The following is a 16512-nucleotide window of genomic DNA, read 5'->3' as shown; positions in this document are numbered from 1 at the left end:
TGGTGATATCATACGCTGCTAAAGCCTACACAGAAGCAAAATGGCCGATTGTAAACTAACCGATCATACGGTGTCCGACAGTCATCAGAGGATTATGCATGATTTGTTTACCGCGTGAGAACCAGAGTTAGACAAAGGGGAAATCGTCTTTACACGTTTTACCGTCTAGCATTTCGTCGTTGGTTGATGTCATTTATTACACAAGTTCGCCTTGAAAGCCTCGAGCTAGCTTGCTAGCCTAGCTACTTAGCTAGCTCGCTAGCGGTGGCTCTGCAAAATATTTTTGCACAGAAGCACTTTATGTCTTAACTTCATGTGAATCCCGAGGTAAGTGCTATTTGTTGCTTGCAGAAATGTTACATTTTCACTCGTGCTTATCAGCTCACAGCACTCTGCATTTGTTAGTGGCGTTGTACATTTTGTCTGATATTGGATGACTTGTTCGTGAGATTATAATTTTGGAGCCAATAGCAACATTATCTGAATTATTTGAGTACGTTAATGCCTGGTGAGTGTTCACGCGTGTCGTGTTGTGTGCACTGGCTGCAGACCGCCACCTTTGAACCTCTCTTTGCCTCTTTAGGTCACAAGAGGACCACTCTTCTCCTTTAGGGGCAGTCGACAAAATCGTTACTTCTGTCTAATAAATGAACAAAACGCAAAACTTTAAACGTATAGAATCGATGCAAGCCTATGATTTCGTTGTGGGTACACGTTCGACACTAAAACATTGCTTTAATTTACAAGAATATGTTTGTTTTGTAGGACTCATTATGCAATTATATTATGTACGTTTTTAAGAATCCGGGTAATTCTCAACCTCTTGTTTTGTATTGCATAAACAGAACTCGCCTGTCCTAACTATACTTTGCATATCGTACCGAGTTGTGAGCGGTGCTTTTAGGCAGTTGTGTCACCAGGGAGGTGTTTACAATCTTACCATAGTAATGAGCGACACCATTTTCACAACTGAAAGAAGTCCTTCAATATGCTGAAAGGATTTCCCTCTAGAGTCTAATCTGAGGTCAATCTGTTTGCTCCACCAATGCCAATGCTGTCCATGTTCTAGTTAATGAATTATGCAGTGAGAGGCGAGAATACTAAGGCAGGTTGACAAGCTGTCTACCCCAGGCTAACATTACAGCTCAAACAACATGGCCTCTGCCTCAGTGCTCTGCCCTCACACACATGCAACCAAGGCTGTACATTTAATGTACAACTCTTTCCTCTGACAGAAGCATCCAAAAGGGAACTGTGTTTCATGGAAGACAAGAAAAAGAAGAAAGAGGAGAATAAGAAAAAGGAAACTCCACAGAAGGTAAATGTATACCAATCACATACTGACTTGCAATTGTTTTAATGCATTTATTAATTGACATATTGATACCTATTTTTTCCCCTAAAATTAATAAATTAGAGCTGGGTAATATCCCGACATTAATCAGACCCATTTGCTGTTACTAATTACTCTTAAATTCCACTCTATTCTTCTGTTTAAGGTGCCAGACCAGAAAATCAAAGGTAAGTTTTAGTTTCAAATTTCATACATGATAATTGCATATGTATATTCATTGGACAGTTTGTTTTAATTTTTAACAGTGGATGCATGTTATATACATTACATTTTCTTATATTAGAGGCATATATATTTAGCCATTATCAGTCTCTCTTCATGGGCATGTGTGTATTTCAGTGCCAGAATCGACCAAGGTATCCAGTCCAGGCTCACACTCCAGTCCAGGCCCAGTGTCCCCCTGCCCCGGCCCAGCCGCTCCTTCCAGTCCCGGTGCTGCCAGAGCCTCTGCACCAGTTGGTCCTGGTGCTGGGAACAATGCAAAGCAGCGGACCTCTGTGGCCAACGGACAGCCCACCTCCTCATCTTCTCCTGGAAACCAGGCCCTCCAGCAGCAACGATACATGTCCAGAGAGGTTCCACCCAGGTTTCGCTGCCAGCAGGACCACAAAGTGCTACTGAAGAGGGGCCAGCCTCCCCTGTCCTCCATGCTGTTGGGGGGAGGAGGAGTGGACGAGGCTGCTGCGGCCAGTGGCTGCAGTGCACCGGGAGAAAATAACCCCAATGCAAAATCACCTGGAGCTACAGGTACAGTTCGTAGCACCGAGTGCAATTTCTAAAGCCAAAAGTATTTCTGTGAGAATGTGTTAAGAGTGTTTTTTTGTAAGTTGGAAGTTATCGTAACAGATCACATAAATGTGTTTTTGTTTTCTTCAGATTCCAATTTGGGTTCATCTTCCCCTTCAGCCCATAATTCATCCTCATCATGCGTGGCTCCTCTGTCGTCTTCTACAATTACTACTACTATTAGTACTACTTCAACTTATGCAAGTTCCACATGGGGGGCCGGCTCTAGCAGCCAGTCCTCCCCTCAGGGCTGCGGGAGGACGGATGGAATGGCTGCAACGGACTGGCCCAAAGCATGTTCAGAGGCAGTGAGCGAAGGGAAGCAGGAGCAAGATAACCGTGGTAACAATAACAACAGCAGTGCCTCATGGAGCGAGACCAACACCCAGCAGAAGGGAGAAGGGGAAGAGAACATGAACAATTCTTCACCACCTTCTCCTCTCTCCCCCTCGACCTCCCTTAACGAATGTGCTCAGTCGTGCGGTGTTGTGGCCTCTCAGGTGGAAGTGGGGCAAGGATCAGCAGCTATTCACAATTCCAAAGTCTCCCATCTTCAAGAGAGACCTGGTGCCAATTGTAACCCCAGCTCCAACTTGTTTGCCCACCATCAACAGTCTGGCACTACCGTTTCAGCTTGTGACAGCCTTCCTTTGCACTCATCTGTGATTTCCTCATTTTCTGCCAGCAGCCATCTACTCTCCACCAACTCATCTGTCAGTCAAGCAGGTGCCCATCAGCAGCAGCAGCAGCACACAGGAACAGCTCTGGGCGCCAAAAGTGGAGAGCAGCAGCAAGCAGCAAACCTAGCAACAGATTTAGTCGATGGCGTTGGACCAAATAAAGAAAATGCTGAAGCAAAGCAAGGGGAAGAGAGTACAACTTTGTCTTCCTCCACTGCTTCAGCTGCCGCTTCCTCTTGGACAGCTAGGCCCCCTATGGATACTGTTGCTGAAGGGAAGGAGGGAAATTCTTGGGGTTTGGATGGTGGTTCAATTACCCAGGTGGCATCTCAGGGAGAAAAGGTAGTGTGTAGTCCAGAGGGGGAGTGGGGCAGCACTGTGGGAGGGGGTAATTCGGGTCACTTAGCAATAGGAAATGGAAAAGGCGAGGATGGTAGCAGTAGTGGTGGCAGCGTTGTGACAGACTCTGTATCACCAAAGTTTGCAACTATGTCAAAGGCATGGGACAATCAGAAGGAGGCAGAGGGTGACGATGGAAAAGTGGGAGAGTGGGGCACGGGAGGAAGCAAGGATGAGGGGTCTACAGCTGGAAGCAGCGGTGCGGGGCAGAAGACGGACCGAACAGGACAACGCCAATCCCACCAGATCAATGCAGACGTGGCCTTACAGAGCATGCTCAATCGATCAGACTTGGACCCCAGGGTCTTGTCAAACACAGGCTGGGGCCAGACCCAAATCCGACAGAATGTGGCTTGGAACCTTAGTCGAAATGATAAAAGCACTTCATTGTCATCAGCAAATGTAAACACTAGCACTAATCGTGGAGCTAACAATCCTGGATCAAGTTCAGTGAGGGAAGGTTGGGATGGGGGAAGGACCAGTCATGAACGGGAAAGCGAACCGGGAAAGACAGAAAGAAGCTGGGGGGTACACAGCACTGAAACCCAAGGAAAAGGATGGGGGAGTGAAGAGCAGTGGTCTGACGGCAAAGCAGGGGGTAAATGGCCAGAATTAGGAAAACAGGGTACTGGATGGGAAGACCATCCAGAAGATAAAGGGATTGGAGGATGGAAAAATGAGGCTCGTGGTGGCGATCCTCGTGGTGGCGATCCTCGTGGTGGTTGCGGCGGCGATCCTCGTGGCGGCGAGCCTCGTGGTGGCGGCGGCGAGCCTCGTGGTGGCGGCGGCGAGCCTCGTGGTGGCGGCGGCGAGCCTCGTGGTGGCGGCGGCGAGCCTCGTGGTGGCGGCGGCGAGCCTCGTGGTGGCGGCGGCGAGCCTCGTGGTGGCGGCGGCGAGCCTCGTGGCGGCGGCGGCGAGCCTCGTGGCGGCGGCGGCGAGCCTCGTGGCGGCGGCGGCGAGCCTCGTGGCGGCGGCGGCGAGCCTCGTGGCGGCGGCGGCGAGCCTCGTGGATGGAGTGGGGAATGGGGGCAGAGAGACTCTTCCTCTGGGAGAGGATGGAGTGATGGACCGAGTAGAGAGGGCATTTCAGAAGAGGGCTCATCATGGAGCGAGGGTGGCTCTCATCGAGGTGGGTGGGGTGGGGGGGAACCGGGTGAAGGTAAATCTCTTCAAAACTGGGGCAATGCAAAGCCCCATACAGCAACAGCACAGATACCAAACAGCCAAGTGGCACCTCTGAAAGCCCCAAATCAACAGCCCCAATCACAGGGTCAGCAGCCCGGAGGGCCCATTCAAGGAGGGTGGGGCAGTCGGTCCACACCTGGAGAACCCCCATCCAAAAATCCAAACCAAAGTACAGGCTGGACATCGGGTCCAATTCCACAGATCCCAGGGGCTCCAGGAGACTCCATGGAGTCCAGTGGGTGGGAGGAACCGTCCCCTCAGTCCATCAGTCGTAAAATTGATATTGATGATGGTACTTCAGCCTGGGGAGATCCCAATCGCTACAACAGTAAGAATGTTAACCTGTGGGATAAAAATGCTGCTGCTGCCCAAAGTCTTAGTCAGCAGCCTCCTCCAATGCCCATGCAACCCCCAGTCCAGAGAAGACAACATGTGCCGCAACAACCAGGTAAGCCCACCCCTCCACTTCCTGAATAATCTACTAAAAATAACAACTGGCCATTGTTAGTCCCTCTCCTAACTCTGGCACACAATAAAATGTATCTACGGTTACTTTTGCACTAAAATGAATATTTCAGCTTCAAATATTTTAACACATATTTTCTAACTCAACCAATTATTCCCTAAAAAGTTTGAGTCAAATAAATGGCAAAATCATTGCACATTTGAGCAGTTTTATTTTTTTATTAGAGACATCGTTGACATGTATTTGACTCGACTAGTGTGCTCGGCTAGTCAACTACAAGATTCACTAGCCGTGCAAACCGTGTCTCTTAAGTGGTCTTAAGCTTTATTAAACGTTGAAGCAGATACTTAGTGCCTCTCCTCTCGACAGGGCCTGGCATGTGGGGCGGAGGTGCTCAGTGTGCAGATGCAGGGACTGGCAGTTGGGGCCAGACGTCAGAGGCTACCACAGGTTGGGGTGACTCAGATGAGTCCAGTAAACATTCAGGCTGGGGTAATCCTCCCTCCAGCTCTGCTAAATCTGGTAAGAATCAATATGTCAGTGTCAAGTTTGTGTTTGTACATAGGTTGTGCTGAGCATTAAATGGCACATAACCATCTGTCATTTTATTGTTGCAGGCACAAAGTCAATGGAGAACTGGGGTGGGAAAGGGGAAGGCTCGATGGCTGCGTCACGTCACTCCAGCTGGGACGAGGATGATGACTGCACTGGGGGAGTGTGGAACAGCGCCGGACCACAGGGAAGCAGCTCCTCCTATAACTCTGGAGGATGGGCTCATGGAGGGAAGAGAGGCAATCTCAGGGTGTGTTTTTCTTATCTATTTTGGACAGTGACACACATTTTGGTATTTGGCCTATTGTCAAATCTTATCCCATGTTACCTTTGCATAAGAGCTCGCCCATTCCTATTGCAGATTGGATCTAACTGCTTCAATGTGTTTTATTTTGAAGGGAGGAGGAGGTGATGGCTGGATGAACCCAATGTCGCGGCAGTTTTCAAATATGGGTCTTCTGGTAAGTTGTTTTAGTTTTTTTTTAGTTGAGGTCAGGTTTTGGTTTAGCATTTTTACATTTTATTATTAGTTTACAGATTAACTACTTGAAAGTCAAGAAATAGGACAAATACGGAATTAGCTAATTGGGTTTTATTTGATGAGCACAGAACAGTACTCCTGTAGTGCAGGGGTGTCCAAACTTTTGTCACTAAGGGCCACATTTTGAAACTTTGAGCAAAAGGCAACGCACAACCCGACAATGAAGTGAACCATTCAAAATGTTGCATTTGACATGGTTTCAATGCACCGCCGCACCTTTTTAATAAGAACATTAATATTAGGTGGGTATAACATAAACGAACCCTGCGACAAGTTGGCCACTGTCCAGGGTGTACCCCGCCCAAGGCCCGAAGTCACTGGGATAGGCTCCAGTCTCCCGCGACCCCGAAAGGGAATAAACGGTAGAAAATGGATGGATGGATAACAAACGAATTGAATTGAATTGAATTTTTCCAATTTTACAGTACTTTTTGTTGTTCGGGCCGGTTTTAACTTAGGAAGTTTGGAAGCAGGAAGCCTGAGGGCCAACAAAAGTTGTCCTGAGCACTGCATTTGACCCCCGGGCCACAGTTTGGACACCCTGAAGTAGAGGAGCACAACGGCATTTTGAACTTTGTTGTATAAACGTGTCATAATGAATGTTTGATTGTAGGGCGAGGATCCTAATGTTGACAGAAAGATGGATAGTGAAAAAAGAGGAATGGGGGACTATAACGGGGACATACGCAGAGGAGTCCGAGGGGGTGTAGGGTATCGCATGTCTGGTCCAAAAGACATGGGTCCTGCTGATATGGGACCCTATGGTGAGAAGGTATGTTTCTTATTAAACTTAATATTTGAAATTTGAGCTGCTGGAGGTTAAACCCTTATTTAATGTATAATGTCTCTCGTTGTCACAGATGGGGAGTCATGGGGTGTCTGCTGGCAGCAGTGGAGGGATGCCGCCGCCTCGAGGGATGCACCAGCCTGGCATGCATCCCATTAATCCCACCCCAGGGTTACGTGCTCAAGTGCCTCATCAGTTCCTGTCTGCTCAGGTCAGTCGACCCTTACAATATGTTTGGGTTTATACATTTTGGCATCGTTTGTATTATATTTATCAAGTAACTTCAGGCTATGGCTCTGAGCTTCACTAAAGGACACATTACTATTGTTTGTTTGGAAGGGTTGGGGAAATTGCCACAAGTTTGTGAATACAAGTAGAGAATGATATCACAAGATTTATTTCTAAATTTGGCACAGGTTTAAAAAGAATAAACGCCGGGAAGTTGCATATATACAGTGTTTGAGCTTGACTTGCAGATCATATTATGACAGAACATTTAAAACTCTGTCCCAGCATTATTTTACTTTTGATTGGACCAATATTGACATCTGAAAATGATACGTGATGAGATGTTTTCTACATCCATAACTTTGTTTTAATCCCCCCCTTCCCTCTCAGCAGAGCTAAAAAGTCTGTATTGACAAAAGTAAAAGCATGTACAGTATGTCAATGGCGTTAATTTTTATCCCTTTTATTTTGACACGTTAAGATTCATATAGAAATGCTGTATCGCAGAACAACAAAAACGATCAAAAATCTTGTTCTCATGTCCCGTCTTGTGAGAATTCTTCTTCCCCCCGACTATTGTTTGGTTTAGACCACAAAGCATATGTCAAATAATTCCATCTAGTGGCGGTGTGTCGTGTAGGTGCCAGGTCCTATGCTGAAGCAGATGCCTTCTCCTGGTGGCAGTATGGGAGGAGTGGTCGGAGGAGTAGGAGGTGTTGGGGGAGTGGGAGGTGTCGGCGGGGGAGTGTTCCCTCCTCAGATTTCGCCGCAGCAGCTAGCAATGCTCAGCAACATCTACCCTCACATGCAGCAGTTCCATCTGGTAGGTGGCAATGGATGATTCATCAATTAGTTGTCAATATATGAATTATGGCATGTAGAAAAATCATCACTGTTCCAGATTTCCATCAAACAAAGCAGTTTGGTTAAAATGACAGATATAAAAGATAAACAATTATTTAGTTTATGCAACATATTACGGTTTACAAAATCAACTTGTATAGCTTTAAACCAATTTAAAATATTCTTAACCAATTTAAAACAATGACCTGAAAGTCTATGGAACCACTTTTCTTATCTATTTCTATAGATCAATATTGTTTACAATAATATAAAATAAGGGTCTATTCTGTACTTCCTGTTGAACCTGAAGGCGTGTGCTGCTGCGCCTCCACAGTTCAACTTAAATAAGACATTTTTGCATTGTATAGAAAATCTGCGATTAAGGCACTATTATCAGTGTATTGTGCGGTAACAATAACACAATGTACAGTCTGTCCAAAGAAGTGGATCTCATCACGTCTGTTTTTTGGGAGGGTTTAGGGTTTACTCCTCCTTTACTAGGGTTTTCCTAGTAAAGGAGGGGACGGATGCTTAGGAGCAGTTTGGTTTGTTTTGCATTTGTGAAGCTCAATGAAGCGAATGCTGTGATATTGAGCTGAACAAAAATAAATGTATTATTAATGTTATTTTATTTCCAAATTACAGGCTTGTCAGCTACTACTACAACATCAACAGCAGCCACCGCAGCAGCCAATGTTTCCAAATCAGAGGAAGTTTCCACAGCCTCAGCCTGTGAGGCAGCAGTCAGACCCGCAGCAGGTACGAGTATCCAGACTTTGTTTCCTATGTCTATGTTCAGTATTGTACACTTCACTCATACCAAGTGAGCCCTGTTTCTTTAAGTTGGCCCGAATCATGGCAATTCTGCAGCAACAGAGGCAGCAGCAAACTGGGGTTGGTGGACCAGCACCTATCGGAGCAAACTCCAAACTGTCACCTTCTCATTTGGGAGGAGGCCTTTCCAAACAATCAATTGTAGACCCTCTGCAACACCCCGGGATGGGTGGCCCACTGTCAGACCTTCATGCCAAAACTCAAGGCATGTACTCTGGTAAGCACTAATGTGACTTGAAAACCTTTTTTAAACTAAATACATTTTTTCTAAGTGAGTTGCTCTTGATCCCTCAGGAATGGAACTTAGTTCTGTGATGGGGGGAATGAAGGACACTGGAGGACAGCAGTCCCGCTTCAAATGGATGATGGAGGGACACTCTCCTGTTCCATCTCCCCCTGATCTCACACTCAACAAAAATGGTGTGTTGACGGATGGTATGTTCTGTAACACTATATACTCTGGATTTGTGACTAAATGTATTGACAAATCTGAGTAATCCCTTATTTGTCCAGAAGTGTTGCATCGTAGAAAAAGATTCAATTGTAGTCGTCAGGACCCGGTTTCCACATTTTAAATGGGATCATTCTCAATCTGTGGAGCTTGTTTGAATACTCAGATATTTATCCTTCTCTGGACTATGTAAGCCCTTCCCTCTGAGGGGCTTCCTGATAACGAGCTGTTTTATGAAACAATCGGTTTACACTGTCTAAGTTTCACTTGAAACAAATTGTCTTTGTTAACCTAACGACCCTGTAATGGGCCAAAGAAATCACATTGTTTGCTGACTGCAACTCCCTCACCATGATAAGTGCAGGACTGGTCTGTACTGTTTCCTATCCAGGGCTTCAGAACGTAGTTATAAAAGTGAACCTTAAACCAACATTTCTGTTTTAAAGGGGGATTATCTTTATTTTATTTTAATTTTATCGATTTTTTTTCAGAAATAGATTTTTATTAAAGAGTATCCTTCTTTATTTAGAAATTGTAGGTTGAGGTTCAGAAATGGTGGTTTAACGTTCGTTTTGCCAAAATGGTGGGAAACCCAGAGTAGGTCTGTAGATTGAGAATGACTTGGATGAAAATCGAAAGGTCTTGTTTTTTTAAAACACGGATAACTACAATTGAATCTGTTTTTACAAACACAATGTTCCTACTTGCGTTGACCGCTCATCTTTTTTAACCTGAATTGTTTACTTGAAAGTTTGACACATTTCTGACCTGGGTCCTTTAGCTGGAGGTATGAAGGTCAGAGGAGGCTCTCCTTACTCTCAGTATGACATTATGGCTGGTGATGCTTTGGGGATTCCTCCTCAAAGTTCTGACAACTGGCACCGCTCACCTGGCAGCAAAATGGGCCACAAAGCTGCCACATCCAGCTGGCCTCCAGGTCGGTCCACTTTTACCGCTGTTAAAACACACTGGAAGATAAAATAATGATGTCTGTTTGTATAACGTACAATGTTTTTGCTTTGTTAAGAGTTTCAGCCAGGCGTTCCATGGAAGGGAATCCAGAACAGTGGAGACCCAGAGTCTGACCCCTACATGACCCCTGGTGGAAGTGTCCTTGGATCTCCTGGACCCCCAGGACTCAATGACTCAGACCATCAGTTGCTGAGAGACAACATAGGTACTGAACCTAATGTGTAAAGGGTCTTTCCCTTCCCTTTGCCTTCTCACTGGCTTTTGCACGTGCTCGTGAAGCTTTTCATTGAGTGGCACCTGAAATGATCAGGCCCCAAGGGAGGGGGGCTGATGAGGCCCTTGATGCTGGTGACTAAACACCATTGTGTAACACTGGAGTGTTTTCCACTTTATTATAGATCTTTTTATGTGTATATCATGTAAGCATTTATAAACAAAAGAGAAAATAATACTGAGACACAATATGCATGTATTGGTTCTGGAAAACATTTTAACCAAGATTATTACATTTCACATCTTTTACTCACTTACAAAATGTAAATTTAGGCTGATCTAGATTGGCACTAATCAAACATGCATTATGCATCTTAGTGCGCCATGATGTGAAGACCATTGAGTCAATATAAAATCAAAAGTGGTCCAAGTACTGCATTCCACCTTTAAGGAAAAGTGCAGATACATTTGGTCAAATATTACTCGAATGTTTGAATAAAAGTAGTTTCTCAAAATACTTTTTTCTCCCAAATTATTTTAAATAAGCACAATAGGCTACTTGTAAAACAATGATGCCTATTTGTATTTTGGATATATATTGTTCAGTGACAGCCCCCCTTGCATAACTAGCATGAATTATTTATTATATATATATATATATATATATATATAAGTGTGTACAGCTTAAACAAAAGGCCACCTCTCAGCGGGTGTGAGGCGCTTGGGAGGATGAGCTGCTTTGGGAAAGAGCTGAACTAACTGCTTGTGGCTTGTGAACATGGTTTATTCCATTGTGTGTTACATAATCGTCTGCCTTTGATTTGTGTTGTTGTGCAGGGCCAAACCCTTCTCTCAACACCTCGCTGCCTTCACCAGGTGCCTGGCCCTACAGTGCCTCAGACAGCCCTCTCAGCAATGCACACAGCACAGGTACTCCTCACTTTGACCTAAACTCAACTATTTCATGCTTTGACAACTTTAATGAACTTGTTCCAATGGTGCCTTTTAACATAGGTGCAAAAGAGGAGAATCTTGGGGAGAAAGCCCTCTTCAATTCTAATTTCAGTGGTTTGTTTGTTCAACTTATTCCCCCCTTTCCTCCCCCCACCTCCATTTCCTTTTCAGGAAAGTACTCTGAGTACAAACCCAGCTGGCCTCCTGAACCCATCGGACAAAACAAGATGTGGAAGACCAATCGCAACAGCTCTCAGCTGCCACGCCCCCCTCCTGGCTTGACTAATCAAAAGCAGGCCTCTCCCTCCCCTTGGGGAAGTGGGGGCCCGCGGTTGGCTCGTGGCTGGGGAGGGGGTGGGGTTAGCCAAGAGTCAAGATTTGGGCAAGGTCCTGCTTGTTTTCAATAAATAAATGAGATTTGACCACAGCATAATCAGAAGTCTTTGCTTAGTCTTTGTTTTGTGATCATTTCAGCCTGGAGCGATGGCACAGCCTGTCGGAGCAGCTGCTGGTTACTGCTCAGCAATCTGACCCCTCAGGTAAAGACATTGTTGTGCTTTTTGGTGACACTAGTTTTGGTAACGCTACTTACAATTGCTTGATCTTTTCCTTATTGTTATTGTTAGGCTCGAGCGCCACAAGCTGGCGAGAGGCCTATTAGCCTCGTAAGGCCGTGCGAAGCACGGCTGCGAAAGTGCGCACACAGTGCGCACGAAATCGAGCACAAAGCGCTCGCCCACTTCCAAACACTCACTAACGCACTCCTCCACTCATGCACGCCCCGTGCATACTAATTAGTAGTAGGAAAATGGAACATTACCGTTGTAAACGGGCGAAGCCCGTGCAAAAGTGCGCACTAAACGAGCACTTTACATTGGGATGACAAAGCGATCGTCATCCCCATATAAAGCACTCATTTGCGCTAAGTAGCTCACGAATACGTTCCCCATCTCTTGCATGTTCCGTGCATATAAACATGTAATGCAAAAATTGAACATTATTACTCTATAGAGGGCCAAAAACACAAAGTGGGCGGAGCCCACTCAAAATTAACGAAAGTACTACTACTACTGCTACTGCTACTGCTGCGGCGTTGGCCCTAAAAAGCTGAAATTTGGTGAAAATGCTACTGAGGAGTGGGACATCAAAAGTTATTCAAATTACATTGATCCCTGTCACGGTCTCTGTGCGGCAAAGCCGCAAACTGTAGCTAGAATTTCAGAAATCTCCCAAATTTAACATTTCTGCCGTTTGCGCAGATAAAGTCCGAATTGCCAAAAAAGTCAATGAGACCCATGTCATAATTGTTATGGTTTTGCCGTAGCGATGACCAAAACCTCCCACGTTATTCCAATGGGGAAATCACCAGAACATGTTTACACTTTAGACTTTCACAAACTCCTCCCAGGACGTTAGCGCTATTAACCTGAAATTGGTGAGACTCATCTTCAGGACCATCAAAAGTTATCCACATTTTTATTCAAAAAGTCACGGTGTCTGTGCGGCAAAATTGCTTTTTGATGGTAAAACAAAGGGGAGAAGATGTGACAGCGTCACAGATTCAGCAGTAGGCATAATAAAAGGACAATTGGGGCGCGTTAGCGCCCCCTCCTCTTGCGGCGTGGCGAGGGCCGATCATTGCCGCTTGCGGCTTTAATTTTAGTTTATTCTTGTTACTGGAACAATTTAACGTTAAAGTTGTACGTTCTTCTTTTGTCTGACAGATTGATGGTTCCACGTTAAGGACTATATGCATGCAGCATGGCCCCTTGTTGACCTTCCACCTTGGCCTGACCCAGGGCAGTGCTCTGATTCGCTACAGCAGCCGACAGGAAGCAGCGAAGGCCCAGGGTGCACTCCACATGTAGGTTTTTAAATTACAGGTCATTTTATTAGATTTTAGTTCATTTAGTTCAGTTTACTTCACGTTTGGGTCATTCCTGTACCCTGCACCGCTCCTTATTCTGCCTATACTACTACTATAATACTTTACATGTACTTTGTGAAGGAATTCTTAGTCCGCCTGTTTTAAGCCCTCTTGGATCAGCAGTTTACTGCAGCGGCCACGTTCACACTAGGACATTGGCACCGCTCTCGGAACGAAGGTTCCTTTGCGTCGACCTAACTAGAGTCAGTGTGTATGTGAAGAATGAAAGAAACCCGGAGTTTAAGAGGTGACCAGCCCTGAGACGTTGTCAGTGGATTGAAGTACACATGTTGTTTAAAAAAAGACTACACACACAATTTAGTACTTTAGTGCATTAAAATATTAAACAATTTAAGTATTTATCATCCGATTAGTTAAAAATGGTAAATTGCTAATTTAATTTAAAATCTAAAATCAAGTATAATTCATTAAACTAAGGTTTGTAATTGAGCCTAGGCCCCTTTTTATTATTTAGTTAATTTGGTCAGACATGATACACATGCTGAAAACACGCTGGAATGTCATCAGTTGTCCTGCAACACTCTCACATTCATACACCTACTTACATGCACACTGGAGGCTGGGTGGGAACAGGAACCAGATCTCTACAGATGTAGCTTGTAAATCTAATCTATTATTGTTTTTATAGGTGTGTCCTGGGCAACACCACAATCCTGGCGGAGTTTGTTAGTGAGGAAGAAGTTGCCCGCTATTTTGCACATTCACAGGCTGGAGGAGAATGTACCAGCCCAGGGACAGTAGTAGCAGGTGGAGCCCAAAGTTCCTCTGGAGCCGGTGTCTCTGTGGTCAGTAGTGGAGGAAGCTCCCCGGGCAGTGAGCGGGCGTCGGGGGGCACTGCCTCTGGTGAAAGTGGCAATGGCGGAGCAGGGGACAGTGGAGCAGGTCTGCCTGCTGTGAGATCCTCCTCCTCTAACTGGCAGAACCTGGACGGTACTGGCACTTCTACAGAGACTCTTTCAGCCCAGGGATCTGGACTGGGGATATTCTCCCAATGGAGCACCAATGGGGCCGGGGAGGGACCCGTCGTAGGTGGAGTAGAGTCTGGGAGGTCTGGGCTGTGGGGGGGTATGGCCGCAGGTTATCCCAGCAGCAACAGCCTTTGGGGGGCACCACAAATGGAAGAGAGGCACCAAATGGACAGTCCTGCAGCACTGTTGCCTGGCGACCTGTTAGGTGGAGGGGCTGATTCCATCTGACCAGCCTTGTCCATTTGTACCATTTGATGTAGAATTTGAAATGGCATACACTGGGTTACATATGTACTTTAGCACACTTACACATTGACATGTATGCATATTATGAACGTGCACATACAAAGACACAGGCGTACTTCAACAAGGTATGGCCGTTATTGTGCACACACAAAGCAGAAATGTGAGACTTGCTTACACACATTCTTGTGGCCAGACTTAAGCTATTATATAAATTGCAGGGACTGTTAGATGTGTATCAGCCTTTTTCCACAGATGAAGATTTCAACTGTATAGACTTGAAACCTGAAAACTAATGAAAAGTCAGTTGGTCTGAAAGACTTGAATGGAATATGTTTATTAGATGGTGGACTTGTCAACAGATTTACATCCACATGCACACACCAAATACAGACAAGCCTTCAGACAGACAGCACTATAAACAGCATTACCTTCATTGTGTACAACTTCAAACTACATAATGTGATGTTTGAGTGCAGTTTGTATTAACATCTGTAAAGATGGAGACCGAATCCAAACACATGCAAAGAGTTCTGTCTGATATGAGAATTGTATCTTACTGTGTATGTTCTTTTTTTCAGTTAGTAATGTATGGCTTTAATTTGAAAGTGAAAATATGGAAATTCATTGTTTTGTTTTTCAAAATGCTGACCTCCTACTGTTGTATCTCACGCACTCTATATTATTCTCTCTTGAAAATGTTTGTTACTGTTGCAGTGATAAATGTTTAATTGCAGGCAGTGGTTTTGAGTTGAGGCTACGTTGCATTTCTCCATGTGCTGATGCCGAGCGCAGTATCACACACCTTTTTGAACATTACGTATGAGTGAGGCGTTGAGACCAAGTAGGTGGACGTGAACCACCAGTTTGTGTGTGAATGTATGTCGTATGCATGTTTCTGCCTGTGGGCAAGGCTGCTTACTATAAAGAAGGTCTATACAAAATGTTTGAGTGCATTTGATATATACTGCTGACTGTGTTGAGAATTATTGGCACTAATGCTTTGTTTCTTTCATTTGAAATTGTTTTTTTTATTAGCAGATGTCTTTTTTATTGTCTGATCTGCAATAATAAAAAAAAGAACATTTTAATGATACAAAGAGCTGAAGGCATAAGCGTTGAGAATGGACATGCCAAATCTTATCAAACTGTGTTGACCGGGCGGGGCGGGGCGGGGCGGGAGGGTTGTTTACAGATGCATAAGAGTTACGTACGTTTTTAATGTTCTGTTGTGTATTCATTTTAAATTAAGACAGGCTTTAACACTCCTGTTCAGTGTTTTTGTTTTGAGATTTTACAAAGGAAATTTTATTTAAACATGAACAAGATTAATAAAGATGAAAGTATTGGCTTCTACGTTTTTCTTTTGATTTTTGATTTATCATTCTCAAGTATGTTGTATGAAGTAACGGAATATATGTAACAAAAATACACATTCAGAATACTAATTTAGAGAAACTATTCTGAAACAGTTACTCTTTCATTTGGTGGAATTCACTTCTCTAATCGGAGGAAAACATGATGGAATCAACCTGAGCAACGCGTTTACGCTTTCAAATTGAACAGAATTAGTGGCGAAAATAGAAAGTCTTACGGCGAGTGCTTTGGCAATTATTCCTTCTCTAATTTGTGAGTTTTCTTTAAATCCTTAACAAAAGCAGAACAAATGTGTATTTACACTAAAACAATGTTTTACTTCAAATATTCAGAAAACTGATTAGACCAAGTAATAAAATATATTAGAAAATACACTTTATTGCAGTATTCAGTATTCAATATACATTTTAGAAGTATTCTCCCCATCACTGAATACATTACATTCAAGGCCAATAATAATAACTTTTATTTATATGGCGCTTTTCAGTGACCCAAAGACGTTGCAATGTGTACAATGTGTACAATATGTGTACAAATATATCCCAGAATAACAGACCAGCAAGTCCATCTGCCACTTAAAGGCCACAATCCGATCCCAATTAACACCGCGTCATGTCACTAAGCCCCGCGCACTATGAAACGACACGGAGACTCGCCTGTGCCACTCACCTGTGCCACTCACCTGTGCTGTGCCACTCACCTGTGCTGTGCCACTCGCCTGTGCCACTCAC

General features: G+C 44.5%; 1 protein-coding gene across 7 annotated transcripts; it reads left to right on the top strand.

Annotated features, from left to right (window-relative positions):
- The first annotated feature begins 11 nt into the window (after nt 1–11).
- Nucleotides 12–15760, top strand: LOC140358707 (uncharacterized). Of its 7 annotated transcripts, none has more exons than XM_072443730.1 (21): nt 12–327; nt 1239–1318; nt 1500–1521; nt 1694–2101; nt 2231–4852; nt 5240–5392; nt 5488–5672; nt 5821–5883; nt 6577–6735; nt 6824–6961; nt 7619–7801; nt 8467–8580; nt 8665–8872; nt 8950–9099; nt 9888–10043; nt 10134–10283; nt 11129–11221; nt 11417–11632; nt 11720–11784; nt 12970–13109; nt 13822–15760. In XM_072443730.1, exons 2-21 carry the CDS (start codon nt 1262–1264, stop codon nt 14387–14389), a joined length of 5850 nt encoding a protein of 1949 aa, XP_072299831.1. In that variant the 5' UTR covers nt 12–327; nt 1239–1261; the 3' UTR covers nt 14390–15760. The 7 variants fall into 7 exon arrangements, with proteins under 7 accessions (XP_072299831.1, XP_072299829.1, XP_072299832.1 ...); XM_072443728.1 differs by having other exon boundaries at nt 1236–1318; XM_072443731.1 differs by having other exon boundaries at nt 12–331; nt 1700–2101.
- The last annotated feature ends 752 nt before the right edge of the window (nt 15761–16512 follow it).

This window comes from Eucyclogobius newberryi, unplaced genomic scaffold (genome assembly GCF_026437365.1).
Source record: "Eucyclogobius newberryi isolate DKJ021-1_F unplaced genomic scaffold, fEucNew1.0.hap1 SCAF_13, whole genome shotgun sequence".
NCBI classification, from domain to species: domain Eukaryota; kingdom Metazoa; phylum Chordata; class Actinopteri; order Gobiiformes; family Gobiidae; genus Eucyclogobius; species Eucyclogobius newberryi.
The sequence above is the reverse complement of the archived record's forward strand: the minus strand, read 5'-3'. Positions and strand labels throughout refer to the sequence as shown.

What these genes read in the sequence shown, in the direction of transcription:
- LOC140358707 (XM_072443730.1), top strand. Translation starts at nt 1,262, where the DNA reads ATGGAAGACAAGAAAAAGAAGAAAGAGGAGAATAAGAAAAAGGAAACT. An exon ending in GGAAGAGAGGCAATCTCAGG is followed by an intron (nt 5,673 to 5,820) that starts GTGTGTTTTTCT and finishes TTTATTTTGAAG; the next exon opens with GGAGGAGGAGGTGATGGCTG. An exon ending in ATCAGTTCCTGTCTGCTCAG is followed by an intron (nt 6,962 to 7,618) that starts GTCAGTCGACCC and finishes TGTGTCGTGTAG; the next exon opens with GTGCCAGGTCCTATGCTGAA.